This window comes from Galeopterus variegatus, unplaced genomic scaffold (genome assembly GCF_000696425.1).
Source record: "Galeopterus variegatus unplaced genomic scaffold, G_variegatus-3.0.2 Scaffold1947, whole genome shotgun sequence".
Classification (NCBI taxonomy): Eukaryota; Metazoa; Chordata; class Mammalia; order Dermoptera; family Cynocephalidae; genus Galeopterus; species Galeopterus variegatus.
The window spans coordinates 89,123-115,037 of NW_007728058.1; the positions used below are offsets into that span (position 1 = coordinate 89,123).

General features: G+C 38.9%; 2 protein-coding genes across 2 annotated transcripts in view; one reads left to right on the forward strand and one right to left on the reverse strand.

Annotated features, from left to right (window-relative positions):
* The window catches only part of MED12L (mediator complex subunit 12-like), a 287,707-nt gene that overhangs the window by 68,697 nt on the left and 193,095 nt on the right, over positions 1-25,915 (forward strand). The window lies entirely within an intron of this gene.
* Positions 522-24,338, reverse strand: P2RY14 (purinergic receptor P2Y, G-protein coupled, 14). The gene is made up of 3 exons (XM_008579720.1): positions 24,279-24,338; positions 6,649-6,754; positions 522-1,803 (listed from the first exon to the last, which is right to left on the reverse strand). Exon 3 carries the CDS (start codon positions 1,777-1,779, stop codon positions 763-765), a length of 1,017 nt encoding a protein of 338 aa, XP_008577942.1. The 5' UTR covers positions 1,780-1,803; positions 6,649-6,754; positions 24,279-24,338; the 3' UTR covers positions 522-762.

The following is a 25,915-nucleotide window of genomic DNA, read 5'->3' on the forward strand; positions in this document are numbered from 1 at the left end:
TATCTCTTTTCCATTGAAATACCCTGAGTTAAATCAGTAGGGGTTTCTTCAGTGATTTACAGGGTGTCTGCTTATTCTGCTTCTTCAGATGAGAGAAAACTTGACCTTTTCACTACAAACAAGCTTCTAGCCCATTATCAAACTGTGCCTGCTTTTAAGTTGACATTTAAGGACCCCACTGAAAAAAATCACAAAACTTACTAACTTAATTCTCATGTTTGGAGAAAGAAGATGCCCACGTGAATTGTCTTTGATTGCTTCCTGTTTTCTTTATTTACTATTTAAAGTTCTACATTAACGGGTAAAGGGGTATGAAAATCAACTACAATGTATATTGAGAAGTAAAATAAAAAAAATTTTTTTTCTAAGAAAGTTAAAAAATAAATAAAGTTCTACATTAACTGGCCAGATTAGTGATTTTAAATTTAAACTTACTGTTTTGATAGGATAGGATTGAATAATTGTATGTATTATTTTTTTCTTTTTATTAACAAGAAAAACAAAGTTCATTTTGTGAACTCTGCTGATGGGTATTTTCTTTGATGTTACAAAAAAGCATTGAAACTTACATTGGTTATGGTTCTAAATTGGATGGCAGTGCTAGAGATTATTCTTATTATGGGCCTGTTTCTTAATCATTCCTCTTATCACACTGGCCAGTTAGCTCAGTTGGTTAGGGTGTGGTGTGGGTTTATTCCTCTTATCATGTAACTGAAGATGTCAACATGCATACATAGACTTTATTTGAAAGGGGCTGTGAATTCAAAGAGTATCTGTGCTTTCATTTATTGTATTTCCCCTTTTGGATTTGGAAGTGTCTAGGTCATTCAGAGCTTTTAATGGGATATGCAGTTTCTTACATAAGATTTCTCTAAATGGCTGGCACAGAAAGAAATAAATAATGGGGTCCAGACATACATTTGCAGCAGATAGTAGCAGAGTGAATTCTTTCACATAGAGCAAGATTTCTTTTGAGTGGCAGCTGTAATGAGCATCCATTTGACTCTGTGTGTAGGGAATTCTGGCAATGTGGTAAGGTATGAAACAGACAAAAAATACAAACACAATGCTGAATATGTTGCGGCTAGATTTCTTTTTGACTGAACTGGAATTCCTTCTGGACTTAAGGTGAGACTTAAAGATTTTCCTTGTGATAGCTGTATAGAAGATGATAAGCAAAAGAAACACAATCCAGAAAGTGCCCACAAAGATGTAGTTTGATGCTTTGTGCCACTTACGTCCCAATTCGTTTTTAAGTTCCATACATTTTATTCTCGTAACCTCCCTAACACTCTGGTTGGTCAGAATAATGTTTGGAATAGCGAGAAGGAGCAGGAGCACCCATACTGTCACTGATAGAAGTTTGCTGTAATTCACTGACTGGATGACAGAAGTCAAAAGAGGCTTTACGATTTTATAATATCTGTCAAAGCTGATGAGCCCAAAGAAGACAATGCTGACGTACATGTTGACGTAGAAAAGCACGGCGGAGACCCTACAAACAAACACATTCAACTGCCAGGGGCCCAGGCCTGAGTCGCCAAGGATCTTGAAAGGAAAAGTCAGGCACATCAGAAAGTCAGCAACAACAATGTTCTTGAGATAGACAATGAAACTCTTGGAGCTGGGCACGTAAAAGAATATCCATCCTGACACTCCGTTGAGTAGGATCCCCGTGATGAAGACCACAAAGTACAGTACAGGAATGATTTGCTGAATGATCAGGGGGTTCCGGGAGCAAGGCTCAGCTGGAGGTTGTCTAGTGGTTATATTGGTCATTCTGCAACTTCTGAAGGCACAGGCCTGCAAAGACAGGGGAACTAGTCACTCAAAGGGCACTTATGGCCTCCAGGTCATTTGCCAAGTAGTAAAAGGAAGGACAGAGAATGCAGTCAAACCTACCAAGTTCTTGAAACTAATTTTTTACTTTAGTAAGTTAGGGCATCCCTCCCTCCCTTCATTTCTTCCTTTTTTTTCTTTTTGTCGGAATAAAAGGGGAAGAGTGGAACAGATGAATGTCAATAAAAATAAATTGGAGAAGCTGGGAAATTTGAAAACAAGTAATATGGAGACCAGTATTTCCCTAAAATGATATTTTTTCCCTATAGAACTCCAAAGTTCTGGGAATTAATCATTTAATATTGGTTTAAAAGTAACAACTGTAAAAGCAGAGTTAATGTTTTATTTTTTTCAGAATTCTGTTTAAGGGCTGAGCCCACGGCGCGCAGTGGTGCTCCCGCCACGGGTTTGGATCCTATATAGGGATGGCTGGTGCGATGCGCTCACTGGCTGAGCGCGGTGCGGCTGGTCACACACACACGAAAAAAGAATTCTGTTTAAGATATTAGATTTTTACCTGTGTTGGAAATGTGAGTTTTTCCCCTAAAAGATAAATTTTAATGGATTCATAAAAAAGACTCCTAATGTTTACATGTTTTTTAAAGAGCTGTTGAGACCTTACTTTTTTGAAAGCCTGCCTTGCATGCATTCTGGACATAGGACAGTGTCTTACAAACATACACATTCAAATGTTAACGGGTATTTTTGTTATGGAATTATGGGTACCTTTCAAAATTGAGTTGTTTTTTTTTAAAATTTCATTGAAAAACTGACTTGCATTATTTTTATAAACTAGAAAAAAATACAAATAAGTAAATGATAGAAGTACTGTAAAAAGTCCAAGAAATGTTTCCCAATGTACATTCTAGATCTGCACTGTCCAGTATGGTAACCACTCGCCATATGTGGCTACTGAACTCTTGAGATGTGGACAGCCCAGATTGAGATGTGTTGTATGTGTAAAGTGCACACTGGCTTTTGTAGACGTACACCTGTACCAAAGAAGAATGTAAAATATCTCAGTGTTTTTAACATTGATTACATGTTGAAATGATAATATTTTAGAAATATTCCATTAAATAAAATATATTATTAATCTTTTTAATAAGGCTACTAGAGAATTTAAAATTACGTATGTTGCTCAATTATGTTTTTATTGGGTTATGCTGTGCTGGGTATTTACCCAGAACTTTGTTTTGTTAGGGAATCCTGTATATTCTTCACTGATGTCAGAAGTATTGAGTTAGGGCAGAGAGAAGATTAGAATTTATTCAAAAGGTTATTTGATGCATGGAGGCAAATGTTTACTATCCATGTTGTTTGAGGGTAGTTCAAAAAGTTTGTGGAAGAATTAAAAGATAGTATGAATCCTTCCATGAACTTTTCAAAGACCCCTCGTATTTGAGTAATGCTGGTGTCCTTCAGTAGTCTGTCCTTGCCGTCAGGATAAAGTCCTAACTCTTTCATGTGAGCCTCCAGATCCCTGCTTCCTCCATCCCCAGCAAAGAGTTCCTTCCATCCTGGGCCTTCTTTCTCCTTTTAGTTACATTATTCCCCTCATCTTGGGCCTCTGTACAAACTTTCTTTGTGTGAAAAACTGTTTGACTATCACTATCTTCGTAGCTGGCTGACTTCTCTTCATTCTTGAGGTCTCAGCTTGGATGTGACTTCCGTTAGGAAGCCTCACCGTCCCAAGCTCAGCCGGGTGGGTTGAGCGTGGGATCCCTTTGTGTGTGCTCGGAATTTTGAAATTCTGTATCCTTCCCATTACAACACTCTTCTCTCCAGCTGTTCTTGTTGTGCTTCTTTTACTACTGTAAGCTCCTTCAGAAGAGAGAGACCATGTCATTTTTTACCATTGTGTTCCTAGCATAATATTTAGAACATTAGTTAAAATATTTGTAAAATAAATGAATATGCAATCTGGGAATACAAAACGGGAATGAATCTCTGCTCTTCAGATATTTACATCTAGTCAGGGATCATGGGACAGAGTTTGTGGAGGACAGTGGGTTCTGTGAGGTCAGAGAATTTATCTTTTTTATCTTTCTATTTCCGGTGCCTGTTTATACACAGTGAGTAACCAGCTATGTCAGTAAAATTAAGAAAGTGTGAGGAAGGGGAATTTGGAAGTGTGGACTATGAAATTGTCGCATTCCACAGAGCAAATTGTCGCATTCCACAGAGCAAATTGTATCCATGCAGACTCGTGTGCTACTTCCTACATAAGGATTATTTTGCTTCTGTGTATTTTTCCTTCATGTATGCCATATGACAAAACTAGAAATATTTCTAGCCACTTAATTTTGCCAATCTATGGACATCCTGTGGAAGGGAAAATGACCCCAGATAACTTTCTCCATGAAGCCTTTTATCAGCACCTGTCCCTTCTCTTCCCCTCTGGCCGCCGTGGGCTCAGCTCTGGGCTTCGTGTGTTTGTATTCGATGGCGTCTTTGTAGGTCTTCTGTGGCCTTTTCACAAATAACCCTGTGTTATATTTTACATGATAAGTGAGCGGAAGCACATTTTCCATTTTTAACTGTCCACTGTGACAAAGAGTCTGTGTCTAGGAAATAATTTGCCCTGTCTCCTGACAGATGCATTTTTGTGTAAAAGCCAGTCTCACAGAGCTTGAGAGAATGCACATGGCTGTATGCCCCCAGGTCTAATCTGCTGTCCCAGTGCAGGCACACAACCCCCTTGGTCACTGTGCTGCACCACTCATGGTCAGCATTTAGTATGTGTGCATTCACTTGAGTTTAAAATATAAAGTAAAGAACTGTAGATGTTATTTTGAAGAAGATAAATATTAACTGTGTAATATATAATTATATAGTGAAGAATTTCCCAGAAATGATAATGAGACACAATCCCTTTCCTTATAAAACCTGTATAAAGTTGTTTTCTCAGAGTCTTGTGACATCCATATTTTTGAGTGGCAGTGTGTCTGCTTGTGGCCTGATGCTGCAGGTTCAGAACCCTCCCCGCAGGTTTCTCAAAGTGCTGAGAGTCTGCACGTAACACCCGTGTGATACACACCATTGGCCCCTTCTTCACCGCCTTCTGAAATGGAGTGATCCCTCATGGTCTGCTTGGGTCTTTTTCCCAGATGCTTTATTGCTGTTTTGGCAGTTGTGAAGCAATCGCAGGTGAGAATATGTTTTAGGGTGGAAGGATTTGAGACCTGCTGCTTGGGTTCTCTCTGCTGCCTGTGCCATACTGTTTGGTTCGATACAGCAGAGGCTCATGCCAAGGCAAACTTCATTTTAAAGCAGTACTCTAAATGAGTAATGAGCCCAAGATAAGTTCTAGGACACTCTTGGCTGTAATTTTTGAGCTCTTAAATATTGCTTTTTTTTTTAAAGCAATGGTGCAGATGGTAAGGGCATTCTGTCCTGTGGGTTAAGGTGTCTCAGAGTGTGGCAGCCTTGTCGATAGGGCAGATCAGACCAGATTCAGAGATGTGTGACAAAGGAACTATCTTAAGGCGAGGGCAATTATATATTAAGAATAAAAGGCAGGAATATGTATTAGATGAAAACCAGGATGAGATCATAAAAAAAACTCATGTATCATTATTGTAATATCTGCCTAGTCTTCTTTTCTTACCTTTTAGTGTAGAGATGATTTAATGTCCTGATAAAGGGGCCTACTGAAACTTGAAATCATATCTCAAATGAAGGAAATAGTCACATTGATGCTGATTTTATATAATAATGCAAAAGTAAATCAGAACCAAATTAAAAAACAAAACAAAGAATCTCTTGGTATGGCCTGACAGTGTTCCCTTCCCCAGCCCAGACTCTCAGTTGATTTACTCCTCCCAGCCAGCTTGTACCAGCCCATTGAAGATGAGAGACAGGCAACAGAAAAAGTAATAGAAGGTGAAAAGGCCTGCTAGGTGATGATCAGCTGAAACACTGGGCATTCTGGTGAGCCAGTTTGTGGCGTCCGTGTTCGGGGAACCCTGCCTATGATAGTTGCTTATGGTGTTATCATTGAATTTCTGTAGTGAAAGTGGTCATAAAAAAAATGTGGTCATTATGTTAACTTTGAGGCTTTAGAACATAAACAATGCTCGCTAAATTCCTGAGATTACATTTAAGAAAGAGTTCTATATGTGGCTAAATTTTCTTAAAAGGGATACTTCATATTGTAAGGCTTCAGCTTGTCTTAGGTGAAACTGTTCCTTGTTTCACAAATCCAGAAGAATGAGAATGAAATGGTATGAAATGTTTTAGCCTTTATTTACCGTCACTTTGAAGCCTTTGGTAACGTAGATAAAGAATGTGGCAGAGTGGGATTTATGAGGCCCAGGCAGTCGATAAGGTGTAATGGGCTCATCATGTAGACTGGTTTCTTCCAATCTTTTTTTTTTTTTAAACACAGCTAGAAAGAATGTCGATGCCAAAGACTCAGTATCACCTAGATAGTGGGTGCACTTGTCCCTCAGTGTAAGGGAAGGTATTAGTATCATGCTGCATGAAGTGTTTTCAGTTGTCGAGTGTTACACGTAACCTCTGGGCTCTCTCTGTGGACAGAATTTAATTGATACAGGGCTGTGCAAAGCCATGCTCACTCCAGACATACATTCATCTTAATACAAACATGCTTAGTCGGCTGAGTTCATTGCTCATCTTCTGTGTCATTGCACACTGTGACCCATTTATCTCTCATGTGTGGACCACCTTTCACCATTCTAATTGTGTCATATGTAATTCTACTTTCTCTGAAGAAGAGAAATTATTCCTTTATAGCATTTTGATGAAATTAACAAAGCCCTTGATAATAGGGTTTTTAAAAATTACCTTTAAAAATTTTTTGTGTAAGATGAGGTCTCCTTTCAATGAAGTAACTTTGCCTGGTAAGTGCTTGTCATCTTAAAGTGGCCAGAGTATTTCTTCACTAAGGATCCTGTATTGCAGGAGAAAAATGAAGAGTTAATTAAGTTAAATGAATACCAGATTGTTTTTATTGGAGAGATTTACCTGTACTTATTTCATTCTGCTTGTATAATTGTGAAATATTTCAACATGTGCATTTGGTGTTGTTTTACTGTACATTCTCTTGGTTGTCAATAATGATGATTATTGATTTGGTTGGCAACTCTTGTGGGAAACTTATAAATTATTTGTTTGAGAATGTTGGACATGAAATGTTTTTGAGTATTGGTTTATATTTTTCCCCTATGAATAAGGGTGTTCAAAACAGTTCATTAAATTACTGAATTTAACAATTTATCATTTTAGCCAGGAAATTAAAGGTTTAATTTGGGTTTCCTTTTTAAAAAAAAACTTTACCCTATTGACATTTTGGGCCTTATACTTATTTGTTGTTGGGGCTTTTCTCTGCATTTAGGATGTTTAGCAACATTCGTGACTTGTGCCTACTGGATGCCAGTAGCACCATCCCTCCACATTGTGACAGTCAAAAATGTTTCCAGACATTGCCAAATGTCCTCTGGGGGACAAAATTGCCCTCAGTTGTTAACCACTGGTCTAATGAGACTTATGTGTGGTGGTCTTTGCAGAGATAACTCCGGAAAATCATATTGTCTAATGGGAAGAGGATAAGTTAGCAGAATGGTGGGTGGGTTTGGTTCTGCCTTGCTCTAGGTTGTCACCTTTTTGAATTGTTTAGACCAGTGCTTCTTAAACTTTAATGTACATACATATCACCTGGGGATCCTGCTAAAATGAGGACTGAAATTCCATAGGTCTGGAGTTTGGTGTGATGAGTTTGTGGTCCAAGGACTGCTCTTTGCGTAGCATTTCTTTTTATTTCCCCCCACATACTGTACATGGGAGACGTTTAATAAATGGTGAGGAGGGTGGAAAACTTGTTTTTCTTTACTGTAGTTGGGACTCCAGACAAGAAAAAGTTACACTTTAGATAGATGGCTGTGAAATCTAAGAGTTTCTCCAGAGCTTATTTATTACAGGTTTCATTACAATCACCTCATCCTTGTCTCTTGGAAACGTAAAAGATATTTTATAGAAGCCTACCTGAGAGCAAGTGATAACAATCATTTTAAACTTATATAGAATATTTCTAAAAGGTTATGAGATTCTCTTTAGAAACAAAACAAAGAGGGTAAGTTCTCTGTGGAGCAATAATGTATACAATCCCGTCAGTACTGAATATGTGCTGGTTGGGAATGATATACTTGGAATTGAGGATGTTGCTTGTTTCTTGGGAGGGGAGGAGGAGCCAGGAATGGGGAAGGGTGGTTGGACTTTAGCTGGATCTGATATTTTATTTCTTAAGTTCTGAATCAAATATGAATACTGTAACTATCTATTACCAATGGTGACTGGTGTATTGGTATTAGTAACATTAGTTTCTGCATTTTTATTTTTGTATGTTTGAAATAGTTCATAATTGCTATCAAATCACCCTTTTATCAGTACCCACATATGATGAGCAGTTTTCTTCCTGTTCTTTGTTCAGTTCTGATAAAGGAAACATCCTGATATTTCCTTCTCCCTCTTTCCAGTCCAGACTGGAAAGACAGCTTTAATCCAAGGTGCCCCAGACCTCTTAGTATGAGACCTTTTAGTATTTTCTAGCTGATTATTATATCAATAGGAAATAGTATAGATGTGTGTAGTCATTGTGTACCTTTCTAAACTTACTAAAGCTATTTTCTTACTACTGTTTTTAATGTCCTGTGCACTGATGTGTAACATTTTTTTTTTTTTTTGGTATCAATATGTGATACCCTGCATAGTTTCCAGGGAATGTATGTGTGGGCTGCTTATTCAATATTGTGTTATGTATGTTATAACATTTTATGTCATTAAATGCTTTATAACATTTTATATTTTAAAAATATTTTATATTATTTAATATTATTATTTAATTCTAAGTCTGTCATCAGGCTGCTAGCCTTTCTTATTCCATGGTGAGCTGGATATTTCAGAGCTCCTTGACTTTTGGCCCTGCCTCTCTCTCCCAGTGTTGTGACTCCTTAGGGTTGGGTAAACAATGTCATCTGCTTCTAGGACATAGACCTGTTCGGGAAGAAGTCATTATAAGCATGCCTGTTGATTTCACAGAAAATTCTTTTTCTGTAACTGCTTCCCACCCACCGCCCCCACTTGTTTCTCAGAAATCCAAAATCCTCCTTCTGTTTGGCTCCTGTGTTAGTCTGTTTTCTGCTGTTATAACAGAATACTGTAGACTGGGTAGTTTTCAAAGAAGAGAGATGTATTTGGCTCACATATCTGGAGACTGGGAGGTTCAAGATTGAGGGGCTGCATCTGGTGAGGGCCTTCTTGCTGTGCAATCACATGTCTGGAGGGTAGGAGAGCATGCAAGACAGCGAGGAAAATGGGGCCATGCTCCCGTGATAACTAACCCTCTCCTGTGATAATGGCATTAATCCATTCATGAGGTTCACCTCTGAAAGGTCCTATGCTTTTTTTTTTTTTTTTTTTGTCCTTTTTGAGACCGGCCTCACCGCGCTCAGCCAGTGAGCGCTGTGAGCGCACCGGTCATCCCTATATAGGATCTGAAGCCGCGGCACTCCCAGCACCGCACTCTCCCGAGTGCGCCACGGGCTCGGCCCAAGGTCCTATGCCTTAATACCATTACAATGGCAGTTAAATTTCAGCCTGAGTTTTGGAGACATTCAAGCCATAGCAACTCTCTCAGATTCTCTCAGTGGCTGTCTTATCCCTGTTCTGTTCTTCCCAATGCCCCTGTCTGGGCTGTGCCTTCTCCATGCTCAGTCAGTGGGGATCTCACTCTTTCCTTCATACAGAAGAAGGAACCCCCTGCCCCTCATCTTTTTTCATCAGCCTGAACATTTAATGTTCAGCACTCACCATACTTTTCAGAAGCTGCCAGGGATCTAATTTCCAAGACTTGTCTTTTTCTCAGTTGTCCTGTTTCCTGACTTCTTTGCAGAATTTGATATTATTGATTTCCCCTTGTTTAAATCTGTTCCTTAGGTACATTATAGCCCCTGGCTCTTGTATATCCCTGATCCTTTTTCCTTTACCAAGACGTTTTGTTCATTTGCTCACTAAATCCATCAGAGCATGTTGTCAGACACTGTGGGAATACACCAGGGAACTCTCAGGAAGTTTCTAGTCTAGAGGGAGGCTAAACAGAGTGGTACGTAAGGGTGTGACAAGGGCCACCACTGGAGTAGGAAGCATGGGAACACCTATCCAGCTTCAGGAATGGTGTTATCAGGGCAACCTTTCTGGAGTATATGATAATGAAAATTGACAAATGAGTTGGCTTTAGCCAGGCAAAGAAGGGGAGGGAGGAGGTTTTGGGCAGAGAGGGCTATCAAGGCATCAAGACATGTGAAATGGTAGCACAGAGGAGGGACATGGATTGCCTGAGCTTTGGGGGTAAAGTGAGAGCCTTGCCTATTGCTGTTATTATTACTACCATTTTACAAACAAGGAATCTGATACTTAAAATGATTAAGGAACTCATCAAAAGCCAATAGGGCAGCTCACACATGGCTAGACGGTATTCAAACTGTTTGACTCTAAGCCAGTGTTCCCTTACTCCTGAGAGATCATGGAGGCAGCGTGTTTTGTGTGAGTATAAGCACGAGCTGTACAGGCCCTTCAGCATTTTGCTGGAGTCTCACCTTTAGGAGTCACTTAGCCAGTGTTTTTTTCAGGAAAGGCATGTGCGTGGGTATATATTTGTGAGTGTATATGCCATTTATTTCGTCTGGGTTTTAAGGTTCTGCAAGGTCTGGATGCCTTCAGTTTCTCCAGTTATCCTCCAGGCACCACAGTATAGAGAACCTCCTTTTATCTGCCTGTTTCCAGAGTGTCTAAAATGAACGTGTTTCTGACTTTGATTTCGATTCAGCTTTCTATCTCCTGCACTGATGTCCAAGGAGAGGTATAGAATCGAACCACTGATAATGGTGATTGAAATAAATAGCATTAACCTGTAAATGGTGGGGAGACTTTTGCAGAGAGAAACCCAGATCTGTTGCATGTGGTTTAGATGGAACACATGGATCCCTTGGGGTCTCTGGCGTGAGGAGGGCTCTGTTTGATGCTGCTTCTCAGCTTTGGCCGGTCTTCTCTGGCAGGAGATGTGAGCTCTTGACCAAGCCTAACATGATCCTCCTAACTCCTGGCCACTCTGGCCCACTGACTTTACCTTCTGTTAGAATGTAGCAGTGACAAGCATGCATTAATGTAACTTATGATCGGGTGAATGCCATGGTCACATACTTGGAGGGTCTGTGCTAATGAGCTCTCAATTTAGAAATATCTGCATGCTCGTCTTAGGTTGAACTGCAGACACCTAAGAACCTCCTCTTCCTCCAAAGCATAAACTCAGCTCTTTCTTAGCAGCCTCCTGGCCTTCCTATTCACAAACCCTAAAACTCATGAAGATTAAAAATCTGAATTTCTGGTACAAATACAGCCAACCCATGATTATATGTGAGAATGGGGGCTGGGGGATGGATAGATATGAATAATAAACTGATAATGTCCAAACCTAGCATCAACTTTTTATTCCAACCACTTCCCTCAAAACACTTTTAGCAGAACTGTAGCAAAGTGCATGTCCGGCACATCTGGCACATCTAAGAACTCAGATATGTCTGCACCGTCTTGTGGTGATGTAAGCAGATCTCAGGAGCTGCTAGTGGAGGGTGAGGTATGGTGCGTACCCCTCATGACCTGCGTGGTCCTTTGCATGCCAATCTTTGGGGTCATGAGAATGGCCACCCATCACTAGCCTCCATACCAGGAATTGCATTTGGATAGTCAGGATGGATTTGTGGTAATTATTCACTTGTAATTTTTGGAATATTCCAGGATTTCTCCGCCAGGCACTGTTGACATTTTTGTGTGTATGTATGTTGTTGGATGCTTAGCAGCATCCCTGGCCTCTGTCCACTATGTGCCAGTAGCACCCCATGATTTATGACAACTAGAAATGTCTCTAGACATTTCTAAATGTTCTCAAGTTGAGAACTATTGGAATAGCCCTTTAATGGTATGTTTATTTGGTATCATTCTGATACAGGAAGAGGATTTAGCTCTCTTTTTGGTGCCAAACCTTAACTAAATATTGAATTACTCATCAGCAATTAGTAGTCCATATGCTGAAGTCTAAGAATATGAACTGGGTTTTATTTACTGCTGTGTTGAAATAGGGGGCAGACAGTGCAGCCAAATGATTAAAAGCATGCATGTCAGTGGGCCTTGGTTAGAAGGCTCACTTTCTTAAGAGCTGTGATATTGTGATAGTTACTGAGTGCCTCTGTGTATCTCTAAAACGAGGAGGTAGCAGAAACCTCATAGGGTTCCTGTTCCTATAGGAATCAAATACTTGGTGCCTGGCAGTGCATGATTCAGCTGACAGCAGAACGAGCAAATGCCTCTGGGACTTTAAGTCTCCCAGTGCTTCTTCTAGGTCAGGCTGCCACCCAGTTTCCCCTACTTCTCTACTTTTATTTAGGTTAAAGTTCTTCTGTACTGATACATATTGCTGTGGGAAGCACGGGAGACCCTTTGCAGGGTGCTCTGAGCTTCCTCGGGCATGTGGCCCAGCAGTGCTTGCTCAGGGGACATATTGGGGGAGGTTTTGCTTCTGACAGCCCATCCATTCTCGTCATGGGAAGTGGCCCTTGGTGATGGGGAGTGTGCATGAAGTCCAGAGCGTGTCAGCAGTCCACGCAAGCCTAATGTCTGATGACAGTGTCACAAAACTGAATAATTCCTGCCTTCAGAGTTTTGGGAACTGATTCCTTTCTCTGTCTGGAACTAGGTTAAGCTTCCTAGATTCCTGAATTTTTTTCCAGCCTGTTCTTCTGCAGCATTGTTTTGGAATACAGGGCTTTATTCCCTGGGGCCAGGCAAGGAAATGAGTTTTTGACCTCTTTTTGCCTCACTGGGATGGTGTTTGCATTTCTCAATTAGGCAAGCAGTACTCTGATGTTCAGTTATGAGGCTTAGGCCATTAATGGATATTTCTTTGCTGTGGGATAGAGAACAGATTTCCGTTTCTGAGAAAGCAACGGCTTTAACACTTAGCTGAATGTCAACAACCCGTAAGTTTGCTCAAGACTCAGGCTTATATAGCCAAAGGAGATGAATATAAATATCCAGGACATTAAGTGGGAGTGAAAATACTGTAAAGAAGTGATTCCTGTGCATTTTTTTAACACACAGTTTTATGTACTTCCTCCTTATTTTGTGTACCAGTCCCTATTGATGGGATCTGTAGTCTTTGATTTTTAAAAAATATATTGGGACAATGATATATGAATTGAGTAATTCTAAAATTAATTTGTATTTTATTAAACACACATGTGGCAATGGAGCAACTACGTTCATTTCAAACTCCGTAGGACTTAAGTGTGAAAATGCGTTTTTTTATGCAGCTTAAAGATGATGCTCAGGGTGCATTTGAAATCACACTTTCAATTTTTATGAGTCCTGGTACCCCAGGTTGGGATTGTGTCCTTTTCAGCCCATTCCATTTGTAATTATTTCATCTTTCTGATGGATTTCAATAGCAGTCAGTCAAGTATACTACAAGAAAATCGTCCTACGTCTTGCCATGCCCCATGGGAGCTATTGGAAGTCATTCCATTATTGCTGCAGATATAATGTCTGTATATATATTTTTTAAAATCTGATAATAACAAGCACTTCTATTCCATGCACTACATGGAAGCAGTTTCATGCTTGTGATTTTCTTGGACCATGTGAAATAGGCCAGGACCAGTTATGTTTTACTTTTTTTTTGTTTGTTTTTGGATACAGCCTATATCTACTCCTTCTAATCTTTCTGTGAATGTTTTTGTTTTTCTTCTTTGTATTTTCAGTATCTCTCTCTGTCTAGAGGCTACTTCCCTTAAAGCTATAAGCCCATTCAGAGTCCTTTATAAAACAAAGTAAAAAATCTGTAGGTCCAGAACTCATGATACCCTAGTAAAAAAACTTGCTCAAACCGTTTCTAAACCTCTGCAGATAGAGAAGTAGTGATACCTCAGTATCAGTAAGCACATCCTGTTTATAAGTATCATTGCTTGCTAAAGGGAGCCAGGGCTCCTTGGAGAAATGACTGATTTCAACTAGGACAGGAAAAGTATGAGGTGAGTTGAGACATCTTGTAAGCAGAAAACCAGGAAGTGCTCAGAACCAATGGGGAAATGCTAGAAGAGGAAACTGGCTTGAAGGCACTTCTCAATTTGGTACAGTCTGGGCATTAACAAGAATGATAGTAATGAAAATACATTGAAAAACCAAATTCGGGAGTCTATAGTGATATTAAATATGCAAATTAAAAAAGGGAGTACGAACATGGGCAAGTTCTTGTTTACAGAAGAACGTCAGCTAGTAAAGGTAGAAGGAATGGTGCAGTTAGGAAGTCACCATTTTGCAATCTCAGTGTAACAATTTATCTGGACACCAATCTTCAATAACTGCCAAAAGCCATTGGGTAAAAGTTTGTGGGAGAACAGAATCTTCTAGTCTGAAAACAGACTCCCATATCATTTACAGTAATTAAAAAAAAAAAAAAAAAAAAAAACCACATTGTACCTCTCCAGGGATATTTGGTGGTCACTGAATGATCAAACTTAACCAAAAATGGGGTAACCTGACATTTTGTGCCTCCTGATGTGATGCAGGTAGATGTACGCAGCATAGCTATGCAATACCATATCAAAAAGCCACTTATGGATGAGTGATCGGACAAACTCAGAATGTGGAACATTCTATAAAACCACCAGCCTAGACTCTTAAAAAAAAATTAAATGTCATGAAAAACAAACGTGATGGGATGGGAGGGGCCAGATTAAAAGAGGCCAAGGAGAAGTAATGTAAAGAATGAGTCATGATTGTTGATTTCTGAGAAGTAGCTGTAGAAATTATTTTGGGACAATTGTATACATCTGAATACAGACTCGGTATTAAATTATATTACCGAATTAATATTAATCTTCCCAGGAATATTAATAGTCTGATTAAACAGGAGAATGTTTTTTTTTCCTTCAGAGATGCATATTGAAGTATTTAGGAAGGAAGGGTTATGATTGCCTGCAACTTATTTTCAAAATGGTTCAGTAAAAGAAAACAAAGTATATGTGTGTGTATATATACTTGTATATACATACTTTTTTTGCTAATATATATTACAGTATATATGCATACGTTTATGTATAGATACTTGTATACATACATGTATGTATTATATGTACATTTGTTTTAAGGGAAGGGTCCTGAGCTCAGTGCCTGACACATAACAAATGCACAGGAACAGTCTCCAAGACTTCTTGCTATTTTCTTTCCCTTTCTTTCTCAGTCACCTTTGGGGATCCTCTGCTCATCATTCAAATCGGTATTCCTTGTTCTGTTCTCTGCCATCTTCTTTTCTCTTTCTACTTACTCTTCTAAGCCGAAGTAATTTTTATTTAAAGCATTCTCTAAAACCATCATCTGTGAAACAACGTTTTTCTTTCATCTATCAAATACTTCTTTGCACCTGTTATTCGGCAGCATGCTTAATGTTGGGGATAAAGCAGTGAAAAACACTGATGTCGTTCCTGCTCTTGGAGCTGAGGCTGGTGGATCTGGCATCTAAGCAGCCTCGTCTCCCTGCCTGCCAACTCCAGTCTCTGCAGCCCTGGGTCACAGGCAGCTTTGAATGTTGAGGAGCGGGCTGCCTCACCTCACAGGAAATTGCTCTCACAACAGCCAAGTTAGTGACGCCACACGAGGCTGCCCTGTGCCTTGCCAGTCCTCGCACTTGGTGCCAGTAACTGCTGCTCGCTGGGAGCTTTGCCGGCACCAGATAGAGATCATGCTCATTGCTTTTGAAAGTAGTTTTTCTTTTCAGTGGAATCTTTGATGCTTTGAAAAACTTTATGTATCATAAGCTAAAGCAGAACACAAAGAACCCAGTGCCACGTTGAGAGTGAGAACGCTGCCAGCACTCTTGCACCTCATTCCTTTTCTGCCCTTCACCCATCTGCCTTCCTCTACCCAGAGGGAGCACTGCCCTGAATTTTCGTTTTTCATTTCCTACCTTTTAAAACAGGTGATTTTCATCCATATGTACATACATTCCTTTGTGAAAATCATTCATGATGTGTGTAGTCCTCCAGGACTTTTTAAAAAAATCCCCTACTCAGCATTATGTTTCTAAAGTTAGTTTGCTAAAGGAACTGGAAGTATTTGGTAAAGATGAATATTCACTCACCCCTTTGCCCAGAATTTTAACTCCTAGGGATATGCCCTAGAAAACTCTCGTGGGTGCGTACCGGGAAACACACACAGGAATGAATGCTCGTGGAAGTGCTGTTTGTAATAGCAAAAATGTGGAAATTGCCCAATTCATTACTGACAGGAGAATGGGTGAGAATCCATTATTTATCCAGTGAAATTTTATGCAGCAGTGAAAATGAACGAACTGCAGCTACAACTTTTAGAGCCTCTAGCAGTCCTGACAAGATAGAAGTTACCCCCGTTTTATGGTTGAGGAAACCGGAGTGTAGAGAGCTTGAATAAATTGTCCAAGGTATTGCAGGTAGTATGAGGGCACTTTGAAAGGTTCATGGGAAGATTTGCGTTATCTTTTAATTCTGTTTTTCCATGAGCTTTTTGAAGTCTCTTGTAGAACTGAGATTTGAATCTGGATCTTTGCTAATTCTACAGCCTTAACCAGTAGGGAATATTGCATCCTATTAAAAATACTTGTTTTTACTAACGTGTCTGTTCTACTGTGTGGGGAGAGAGCTTTATATTTTCACCTAACCCAGCAAAAGGGTAATAGTGGATGTTGCATAAATTTCTTATTTTACACAGGAAGAAAGCAGGTGAAGGGAGCTCAGTGGGTGAGCAAGTTCCCAGAGATGGTGGCCAGAGCACCTATGCCTAGGACCCAGGTCTTCCAAGCCCCAATGACTGTAGCATCTGTCCTGTACCTTCCTATTTTGGTGGTAGCCTCCTCTCTAGTAGGTGACTGGGAGAAGCCTAGCAGAAGTAATGTCTGCATAACTTGGACTGTCACTGACCTTCTTCCCAAGTTCTCAACTGGGGGCCACCATTGCTTTTCTGGTGGGCAGCTGAACCCTCCTCAGCTGTGTGACTCTTGCCTGTTGTATGCATCTGTCCAGCCTGTAGCTGCAAAAGTGCCAGCGAGGTTTCTCCTGTCTCTTGAATATCACTGACGTGATTAGCTTGTGGCAAAAGTGCAGGTGTGTTTGTGCAGGGGGAGGGTGTGGAGAAAGCAGGGCAGCAATTACTTGGTGCCTTTGGCAAGTAAACCAATATTCACTGTAGATGTAGATTATTGAGCTCCTTAGGCATTTAGGTCCAGTGGAAGAAAAATTCAAAACAAAAAGCAAAAGCTTAACTTCCTAGCTACTCATTTGAGCTTTTCTGTAGTCTAGCACCTGGCAGAACTCTGAGAAAGTACTTGTTTTTTTCTCTGTCCCAATAAATCATGAAGGGTTTCTGGACCTTTCTAAACTGGTGGTGCCATAGGAAGGGTCCTGCAAGGGTGACCAGCTGAGTTTTGTCAAGCACCACATAGGAGAAGTGGGAATGCCCAGGTGAATTTGCTTTCACACTGTCACCATGGTGGGGTGGAAGTCCGATTGTATAAAAATCTAAAACAAACTTACTGGTGCAGAAGTGCTTGGAGCCCTGGCCTCTGCCTGTGATTGTCTATCTCTGGCACCTTTGTGTGGCTGTGTCATGCTGGTGTCTGTTAAGATGTCACCTTCTCAGGGAGGCCTTCCCTGTTCACAGTGTGTAATGCAACTACATCCCTGCCTAGCATTCTCCGGCCTCTCATCGATTTGTCTTTTCTTATCTCTCTCCATTGTTTAATATAGTATTATTTATTTTCAACTTATTTTCTCTCCTCTCTCTCCATTCCTACGTTCAACCTCCCTTAAAGGTAAGAACCTTCTGTAGTCTAGTGCCTGGCAGAACCTTTGTGAGAACAGAACTTATTTCTCTGGTTCACTGCTAAGTTAGGGGGACCCATAATATTGCCTGCTATATAGTAGAAGCTCAGTGAATATGAATTGAACTTATGAATGAATTTATTTATACAACTTGGGTCAAACAAATTAAGGACTTGATTTCCTTAACTGATTGATTTAAATGTTAAGTGATGAATCTGTTTAGGACTTATGGGTTTTAAAATATGTCCTTCTATTCTGAACTGTCACTTTCTATGTGCATAAAAGGTTAAAATATGTAAATATTGTTTTTTGGTCTTTGGATTATAAAATTGGAATAATCATAATCCTTGATCCATGGCTCATTCTTATCATGCAATATTCAAACAAGGTTGACTTCTTAAAAATTTATTTTGGTATTCTTAATGGTGTTAATAATCACCCTGAAATTCCATCACTAAAATAAAAGCCAAAATCTTGACAATAAACAGCTACATGTAACTGAATGGTCTGTTTTCCCACTCCCATGCCACCTTCGTGGCTGCCTTCATTTCACATGACCCAAATCTTGTTTTGAGTCTTTCATTTTCCTGTTGTATACAGTTTTGTACATCTATATGTATTCCTAAAAGTGTGTATGTGCATGTTGTATGTATATACAAGTGTATGAAATTATGATTTTTAAACCGTATATAATCTTTTAATGATTTTGTATATATCATACTAACATATAAATATGTAAAATCTGATTTTAAATGTATTTTATACACATATCATCCATGTTATTACATGTTGCTATAACTCATTTGTTTTGACTACTGTATAGTATTCTGAATTGTCATCATACCACAGTTTATTCATTCAATTTCTTATATTTGGGATGTTTCCAGGTTTCTGTCCCTGTGAATCATGCTGAAATGTATATTCTTGTTGCCTATTAATGGATACGTGAAAGAGTTTCTTGTAGGTATAAACCTAGGAATTAAATTGCTGAGTCATAGAATATATGAATATTAAACTTTAAGAGATAATTCCAAATTATTTTCCAAAGTGGTTGCACCATTTTATATGCCTAGCAATAATGTGTGATAATCCCGTGGACATAAATCCTCTCTAAAATTTTATCTTTACAGACTTTTAAATTTTTGGTTATGAAATGTTACTGCTTTGTGGTCTTGCTTTGCATTTCCATGATCAATTAATGACATGGGCGTGTCTTCATGTGATCACTGGCCATTTTAATGAAATGTTTGTCACATCTTTTGCTTATTTTTTAGTTGGGTTGTTTGGGCTCTTCCTGATTTATGGGAATTCTGTGAATATTGTTGGTACCCTCTTTGGTGGGTGTGTGTGCTATATATAGGCCTCCTAGACTAGAAATTGTCTTTTTCATTTTTAAAGTTATATTTTGCCCAATTTTAAGAGTCAAATTGTCTTTTTTTTTTTTTTTTTTTCCTAATTAGTGCTTTTTGTATGTCAAGAAAACTTTTTCTATCTCATAGTCTAGAAGAGTGGTTCTCAAAATGTGGTCTGTGGAACTGTGGGGTTTTCTGACACCCTTTGGGGGGACCATTAGGTCAAAGCCATTTCATAAGAGTACTACGATGTTATTTGCCTTTTTCATTGTGCTGACGTGTGCAGTGATGGCGCAGAAGCCACGGTGTGCCGGTGCCGTAGCACACATCAATGCAGAGCACCCAACTGTCCTCTGCTATTGCACACCTTATTGCCATGCAATCTTAAACAAGAAAAGAAAGAGCAATTTTACTTAGAAACATCCTTGAGAAAGCAAGCAATACAAATTATTAACTTTATTGAATCTTAACCTTTATGTATGGGTCTTTTTAATACTTTGTGTGACAAAAATAGGAATTTTGTATAAAATACTTTTGTCACATGTATTGTCTAGAGGAAAGAACACTGGTGTGATTAAGTTGCCTTGAATTAGATGCTTTTTTCATGAAACACCATTTTTACTTGACAGAGTGGCACACAAACTATAGTAATTCAGACTTGGGTATTTGACACATGTTTTGTCAAAAATGAACATTTGTTGCCAATGATAAAGTTCAAGCTTTCAAACAAAAAACAAAATTTTGGAAAACTTGTATTTGCCTCTGTTGAATTTCACAGCATTCCAATACTGAAACTGAGATCAGTGGCAATATCAATATGATTTTTTGATACTGTACAATGAAAAGTGTCTGCATTTACAAAGTTCCTCATGAATGTATATTCTCCAAAAGACAATAAGCAGCTACATGTAACTGAATGGTCTGTTTTCCCACTCCCATGCCACCTCCTTGGCTTCCTTCATTTCACATGACTCAAATCTTGTTTTGAGTCTTTCATTTTCCTGTTGTATACAGTTTTGTACATCTATATGTATTCCTAAGCATGTGTGCATGTTGTATGATATACATGTGTGTCAAATTATGATTTTTAAACCATATGTAATCTTTTAATGATTTTGTATGATGTTATAAAATCAAGCATGGGTAAAAGATCTATTCAAAAATCCAGACAGACCAAAGGATTTCAGTGTAACAAAGTATAAAATATTCAGATTTTAGATTCCACACTGCAGTCATGCTTTAAGAAACCACCACTTACTACGTTTTGGTGTGGTATCAAAGAAAGTCCAGAAGGCTATTAAAATAGTCCTTTCTGTCTTTATTATTATCTGTATGACACTGGATTTTCTTCAGTGTACATTAACCAAAAGAATGTTTTGCAACACATTGAGTGTGGAATATGAGAATCCAGTTATCTTCTCTAAGCCAGATGTGTAAGAGATTTGCAAAAATGTAGAATAATGCCATATTTATACATAAAAATTTAAAATATATATAGTTATTTTTCATAGAAATATGTTATTTATATTAACATTTGCTGTTTTAAAATTAGATGGATATTTTATAACTTTCACAATTTTATTTATTTTTTTGGTGGCTGGCAGGCATGGGGATCTGAACCCTTGATCACGTAAGTTTCACAGTTTTAATCTCTAGTATAGTGGATATGCATAGATATAATGCACACAAACAAAAGCTCTTTGGGGTCCTCAGTAATCTCTAAGAGTGAGAGGGATTCTGAGACCGAAAATTTGAGAGTTCCTGGCTATAACATATTTAACTGTATTCCCTAATAGGAGGGGATTTTTGGTGGTTGGGGGCTGGGGGAGGTTGATTTTCTTGTTTTAACAGTTAAGCCCTTTATCTGTACTGTAGTGGACATCTGTAAGTACCAAAGAAGACACTAGACTTTTATGAAGAGTAAGTAGATTAAAAAATATGTAAAACTTCACAGCCATCATCGTAACTCCTACAGGCCAGATAACTTTCACTTTACTTTCTTCTTGACCTTTTCGTAAGGTTGTTTGGTTATCCATCCACCCACCAAACATGTGAATCAAGCAAATACAGCCATCCCTAAGTATCTGTGGGGATTCCAGGACCCCAGTGGATACCAAAGTCCTCAGATGCTCGAGTCCTTATATGAAAATGACATATCGTTTCCGTATAACCTACATCTCCCGTGTACTTTAAACCACCTCTAGATTACTTATGATACCTAACACAATGTGAATGCTATGTAATTAGTTGTTATATTGCATTGGTTTTGATTTGTACTATTTTTAATTGTTGTATTATTATTTTTTAGTGTGCATATGTGTTGTTTTCCTGAATATTTTTGATCTGTGATTTGTTGAATCTGCGCATGGGGAACCGCAGATTCGGGAGGCAGACTATAATAATATCCCTCTTGTCTTTCTCCTACCTCTTTTTGTACATTGCTACCAATTGTGTGGCTCACAGGCCCTGACCTAGGAGTTCAGGCTTTCTAGCTTTCAGGCCAGGAAGGAGTGGTAGAATTGTTTAAAGTGTAGGTCACTTATGGCAGTAGGTACTCAGGGGACATATGTTGATAGATGCTCACTACCTGTGTACTGCCACGATGCCCAGTTTTCTGTGGCAGTGATAGCAGGTAAATTGGGAGAGGTTTTATTTCCCCTTATTTTTGTGATTCTTTTTGTGTCCCCTGCATCTCAGATTACAACAATTTCCTGTGGGATTTTACTCTTGCCAGGACTACCTCTAACTTAATAAGTTATTAGCAGAGATGGGAAGGGAATTACATTTTTATTGAAGGGCTGCTCTGTTCCCTGTACTAGAATGTCTCATTTAGTATTCCAGCAGCTCTTTGGGGTGATATCATTGTTTTTTACAGTTAATGGGACAGAGGAGGAAGAGTCAAAGAGGTGAAAGAGCTAAAAAACAAAAGACAACTTGTAGCTCAAGGTCACAGCTGTTCGTCTGCTAAGATCCTCCTTTTTCCACTATGCCAGATGGTCTCTATAAAAATCTTAGTCCCAATAATATTGACTATTTTGTACAATGTGATTATTGCTGTTGTTATGTAAACAGCTGTCAAGGAGCCAACCAGTCGTACATACTCTTGCATCTCCAACTTGTATTTATATATAAATCACGATTTTTGACAGACATGGTCCTCTCCTTAGGTCAGAGACAAGGGAGCGGGTAGGTGAAGGAGCCAGATCCCTTTTTTCTTTAAGTCCCATCCTTGGCCTTTTTTAGCTATGGGATCTTGTTTGAGTCACTGAACCTCTGTGGACCCCAGTTTCCTAATCAGTGAAATAGACTCAATAATAGAAGTCCTTTCCCACTGTCATTTGGTTGCTGGAAACACCCAGCAAAGTGACAGTAGCTCTGTAAAGGCTTTAAGAATGGGGTAGGGTACCCATGGGAGTTTTAGTACTTGGGATTGCTAACTATAAGTCTTGGATCTCATGATCATGTAAAAATTATGTAAAATATCATTAGTGGTTTTCTCCTTACCCCTTGACCTCTGGGGTTGCTTTTTGAGACTATGTCTCTTTTTAATTAGGTTGAGTCATAAAATCGCTGATATTTGACATCTTTAACCTAAAAAAATGACAACTTCATATAATTAATGCTAATACATTTAAAAGTTATTAGTAAAATGACAAATTGATGATTAAAAAAAATCTTTATCAGTAGGAAAGGGGATATGGCAAAAAGCAGATAATCTTAGATTTTGGTTATGTTTTTCAAAACAAACTTTTGCTCTGAGTTTTCTTTCTTAGGCTGTCTTGATTCCATGTGTTGATTCCAAGCAGCCTGTGAAGTGTTTTGTGTTGAGGAAGCACTAAAGGCAGTGAAGTGTCTTCCCCTGTGATGGGTGGGGCTGATGTGGAGCGTTGGCTGCAACAGGGATGGGAGTTGCAATGCTAATCTTATTTTAATTATATTAACTGGGGATATATTTTGTTTTGTTTTTCCTTTCGTGAATGCTTGAAGTGGGGAATACTGGCAAGAAAGTTGGTAGATGTGAAAATGAACTGGAGAATCTTAAGAGCTTGTGTTCTCTCCATTTAGAGAGCCATTTGAGGAGAAGAGTCACAGTTTTTTAAAAATACTAAATTTAGTGGTTTATAACATTTTTCAGTGTGGGGGAGCTGAGGTTTATAAATTATTCTCTAAAGCTCTCTCTTCCCTCAGTTGCAATGTTCTTATAACTTCTCCAGAAAATGAGGCTCTTTTTTTTAAAAAAATTGTTTTTTGGGGGGCGGGGGGCTGGGAAATAAGTTGGACTGGATTGTAAGCATAAATTAAGTTTTAAAATTATCTATTAGCCAAGATTTCATGGAATTTACTATGTAATATCTAGAAAAACAATAGAATAAATTTTACAAGTTATACTTTTTTGTCCTTGCCACCCACAGGTTAAAACTAAAAACACTATGAATGCTTGATATTTAAATATTTGTTAAATCTCAGAGGAAGAAATCAGAAGTTACAAATCAAGGAAATGAAAATCAAGACCTAAGACATTAATAAAAAAAATAGTAACTCTGAGACCTACTGAATTTATAGTTTTTTCGTTTAAAAATAAATTGTGGCTCACCATTAAGTAGATACCAGTAGCTCAGGCATTTGTTTCTGGGAAGACTTTAAGAGCTTCCTTGCATGAAGTACTTCATGTTTGGTTTCAGTTTTTGTGGGGTTGTGGTCTTTTGTGTTCTTAAACTGAACTTTCTGTTTTTTTCTTTTCTTTCTTGAGCATTTTGATTATTTATTGGACTGCCTTTGCTCTGAGGATTATATCATAATCAGCCATACTGATCCACTTTACCATTATCAAATACTCATTTTTAACTTACTATCCACATACACACAGTGCTGTCCTATAACAGGTTTACACATTTTTTAAGATAGGAATTTCCTAATGCCTAATATACGAGCCCCATGGAAGAAAATTGCGCTTCATCAAATTAAAAAAGAATATTTATAGAGAAAATTTACTGGACTTAGTTTATTCTTTGAACTTGGAAAAGTCAAATCTTTCCCTAAATCTGTCACTCTATTCATTAAAAAAAAAGAATTTAGGAAGTCAAGAGCACAAAAAACTATTTTACATTGGAATCATGAATATACTTTAAATATACTCTGCATTGGATGGAATTTTCTCACTTACCAGTTTTTTCCAGTCTTTTCTGATCTCTGTAGGCAAGATTGGATCAGCAACTGAATATAACATCTGGCGTTGAAGGAAATAGACTCAGCTTTCTGGTTGGACTGCTGGTGTGGACCAGTGGGAAATGCTGCATTAGCTCTGAAAACCAAAACATTTAAAGTGCTCTCTGAAATGCTGACATCTTGCCAAATGCTTGAATGTCAAGTGCTACAGATGTCCAGTGTTCTTTGGAGCCCAGCTCTAATATTGCATGTACCTGATTTGGATTTGCTTAGTGTTATAAATTATCAAAGCCTGACCAAATAGTAAATAGTATGAAACCAGGTATGGAGAAAGAGGGAGAGAGAGAGAGACCCAGCAAGTGAGAGCTCCAGCAGGAGGAGGATAGGTTTTTCCCAGGCTGAGTTGTGACTTATCCATGAAGCTGTTGTAATAATAGCTTCTGTATTTATTGTGAAGTATTTTCAAGTTGTAATTCACATGGGTTCAACTAACTCCTTGAAACTTGTTGGAAAACTGAAAAATATTTGAGAGTAAAACATACCTGCACATTTCCCACTTTCAGTACCAGGGGAGGAAGCAGGAAGGCCGTGCAAGTAGGTGTTAACCTGAGAGACTTGATCAGTGCAGGGCAAGATAGTTATCGAAAGAGAGGAGACATTGAAGGGATCCCAAGATTGTCTCCTTTGGAACGTGGGTGACTTACTTTCCTGGCCTTACCCTGTTCGAGGGGTGGACTTGATGCATGAGGGTGTGCTGTCTACTCCAGCTTTTATCGTGACACATTCCCAACCTTGAGCTGGTGCTTGTGGGTCTCTGATACTTCTTCATTTTACACCCTCAACTTAAATCTGGTTTCCAAAAACCCTGTTTCTGTCCTGGGTTATTACTAGACCCCAATTTCTGGATATTTTCTTATTTAACAAGTTACTTCTGGTGTCCTTTACTCTTAAATTATACTCTGGTTTAACACAATCACGATGCTAATGCACCTCTCAAGAGGAAGGGCCCAAGTCTCCTACACTCTTATCTACTTTACATTCATCCAGTTTAGGACCTTTATCATCAACTTTACTCATTTTACCAGTTTCTTCTCCTCTGTCCTAAAGAAGCGTGCTCCTTATCAATCATGCCTGTTACTATTATCAAACAAAATAAAACAAAATCAAAAGCTCAGTGCTCTCCCTTAACCTTAAGTCCCCTTTATTAGCAGCCATCCAAACTGTAACTTTGTCTTTATCCAAACCTATTGACAGATGGTCTGCATTTGCTGTCCCCACTTTCCTGTTCACTCTGCAATCTATTCCCCTCTCACTTCTCTGCTCAGCACTTCTCTCAACTGCCCAGAGTCCTCTTCACTGCCCGTTGTTCAAAGCTTTCACCCCTGCCCCTACTCTCCAAGTTAGTTACGGCGGAGCAACGGCAGTGTGAGGTGCATTTTGAGGGGGTTAGACCATGTCCCATATCCAAACACACCACCTGTTCTCCCTCCCTGGGCCTTTATTAGGCTGTTTCCTAGACCTGGAATGGGCCCTCTCTTCTATCGTTACCTGTCAAATTCTTGTACATCCCTTGAAATCCAGCTCAGACTCGCCATTCTGTGGAGCTTTCCCTTGATTTCCCACTAAGAGTGAATG

Excerpts from the sequence above, each read along its gene's own strand:
- P2RY14 (XM_008579720.1), bottom strand. The coding sequence starts at position 1,779 with ATGACCAATATAACCACTAGACAACCTCCAGCTGAGCCTTGCTCCCGG.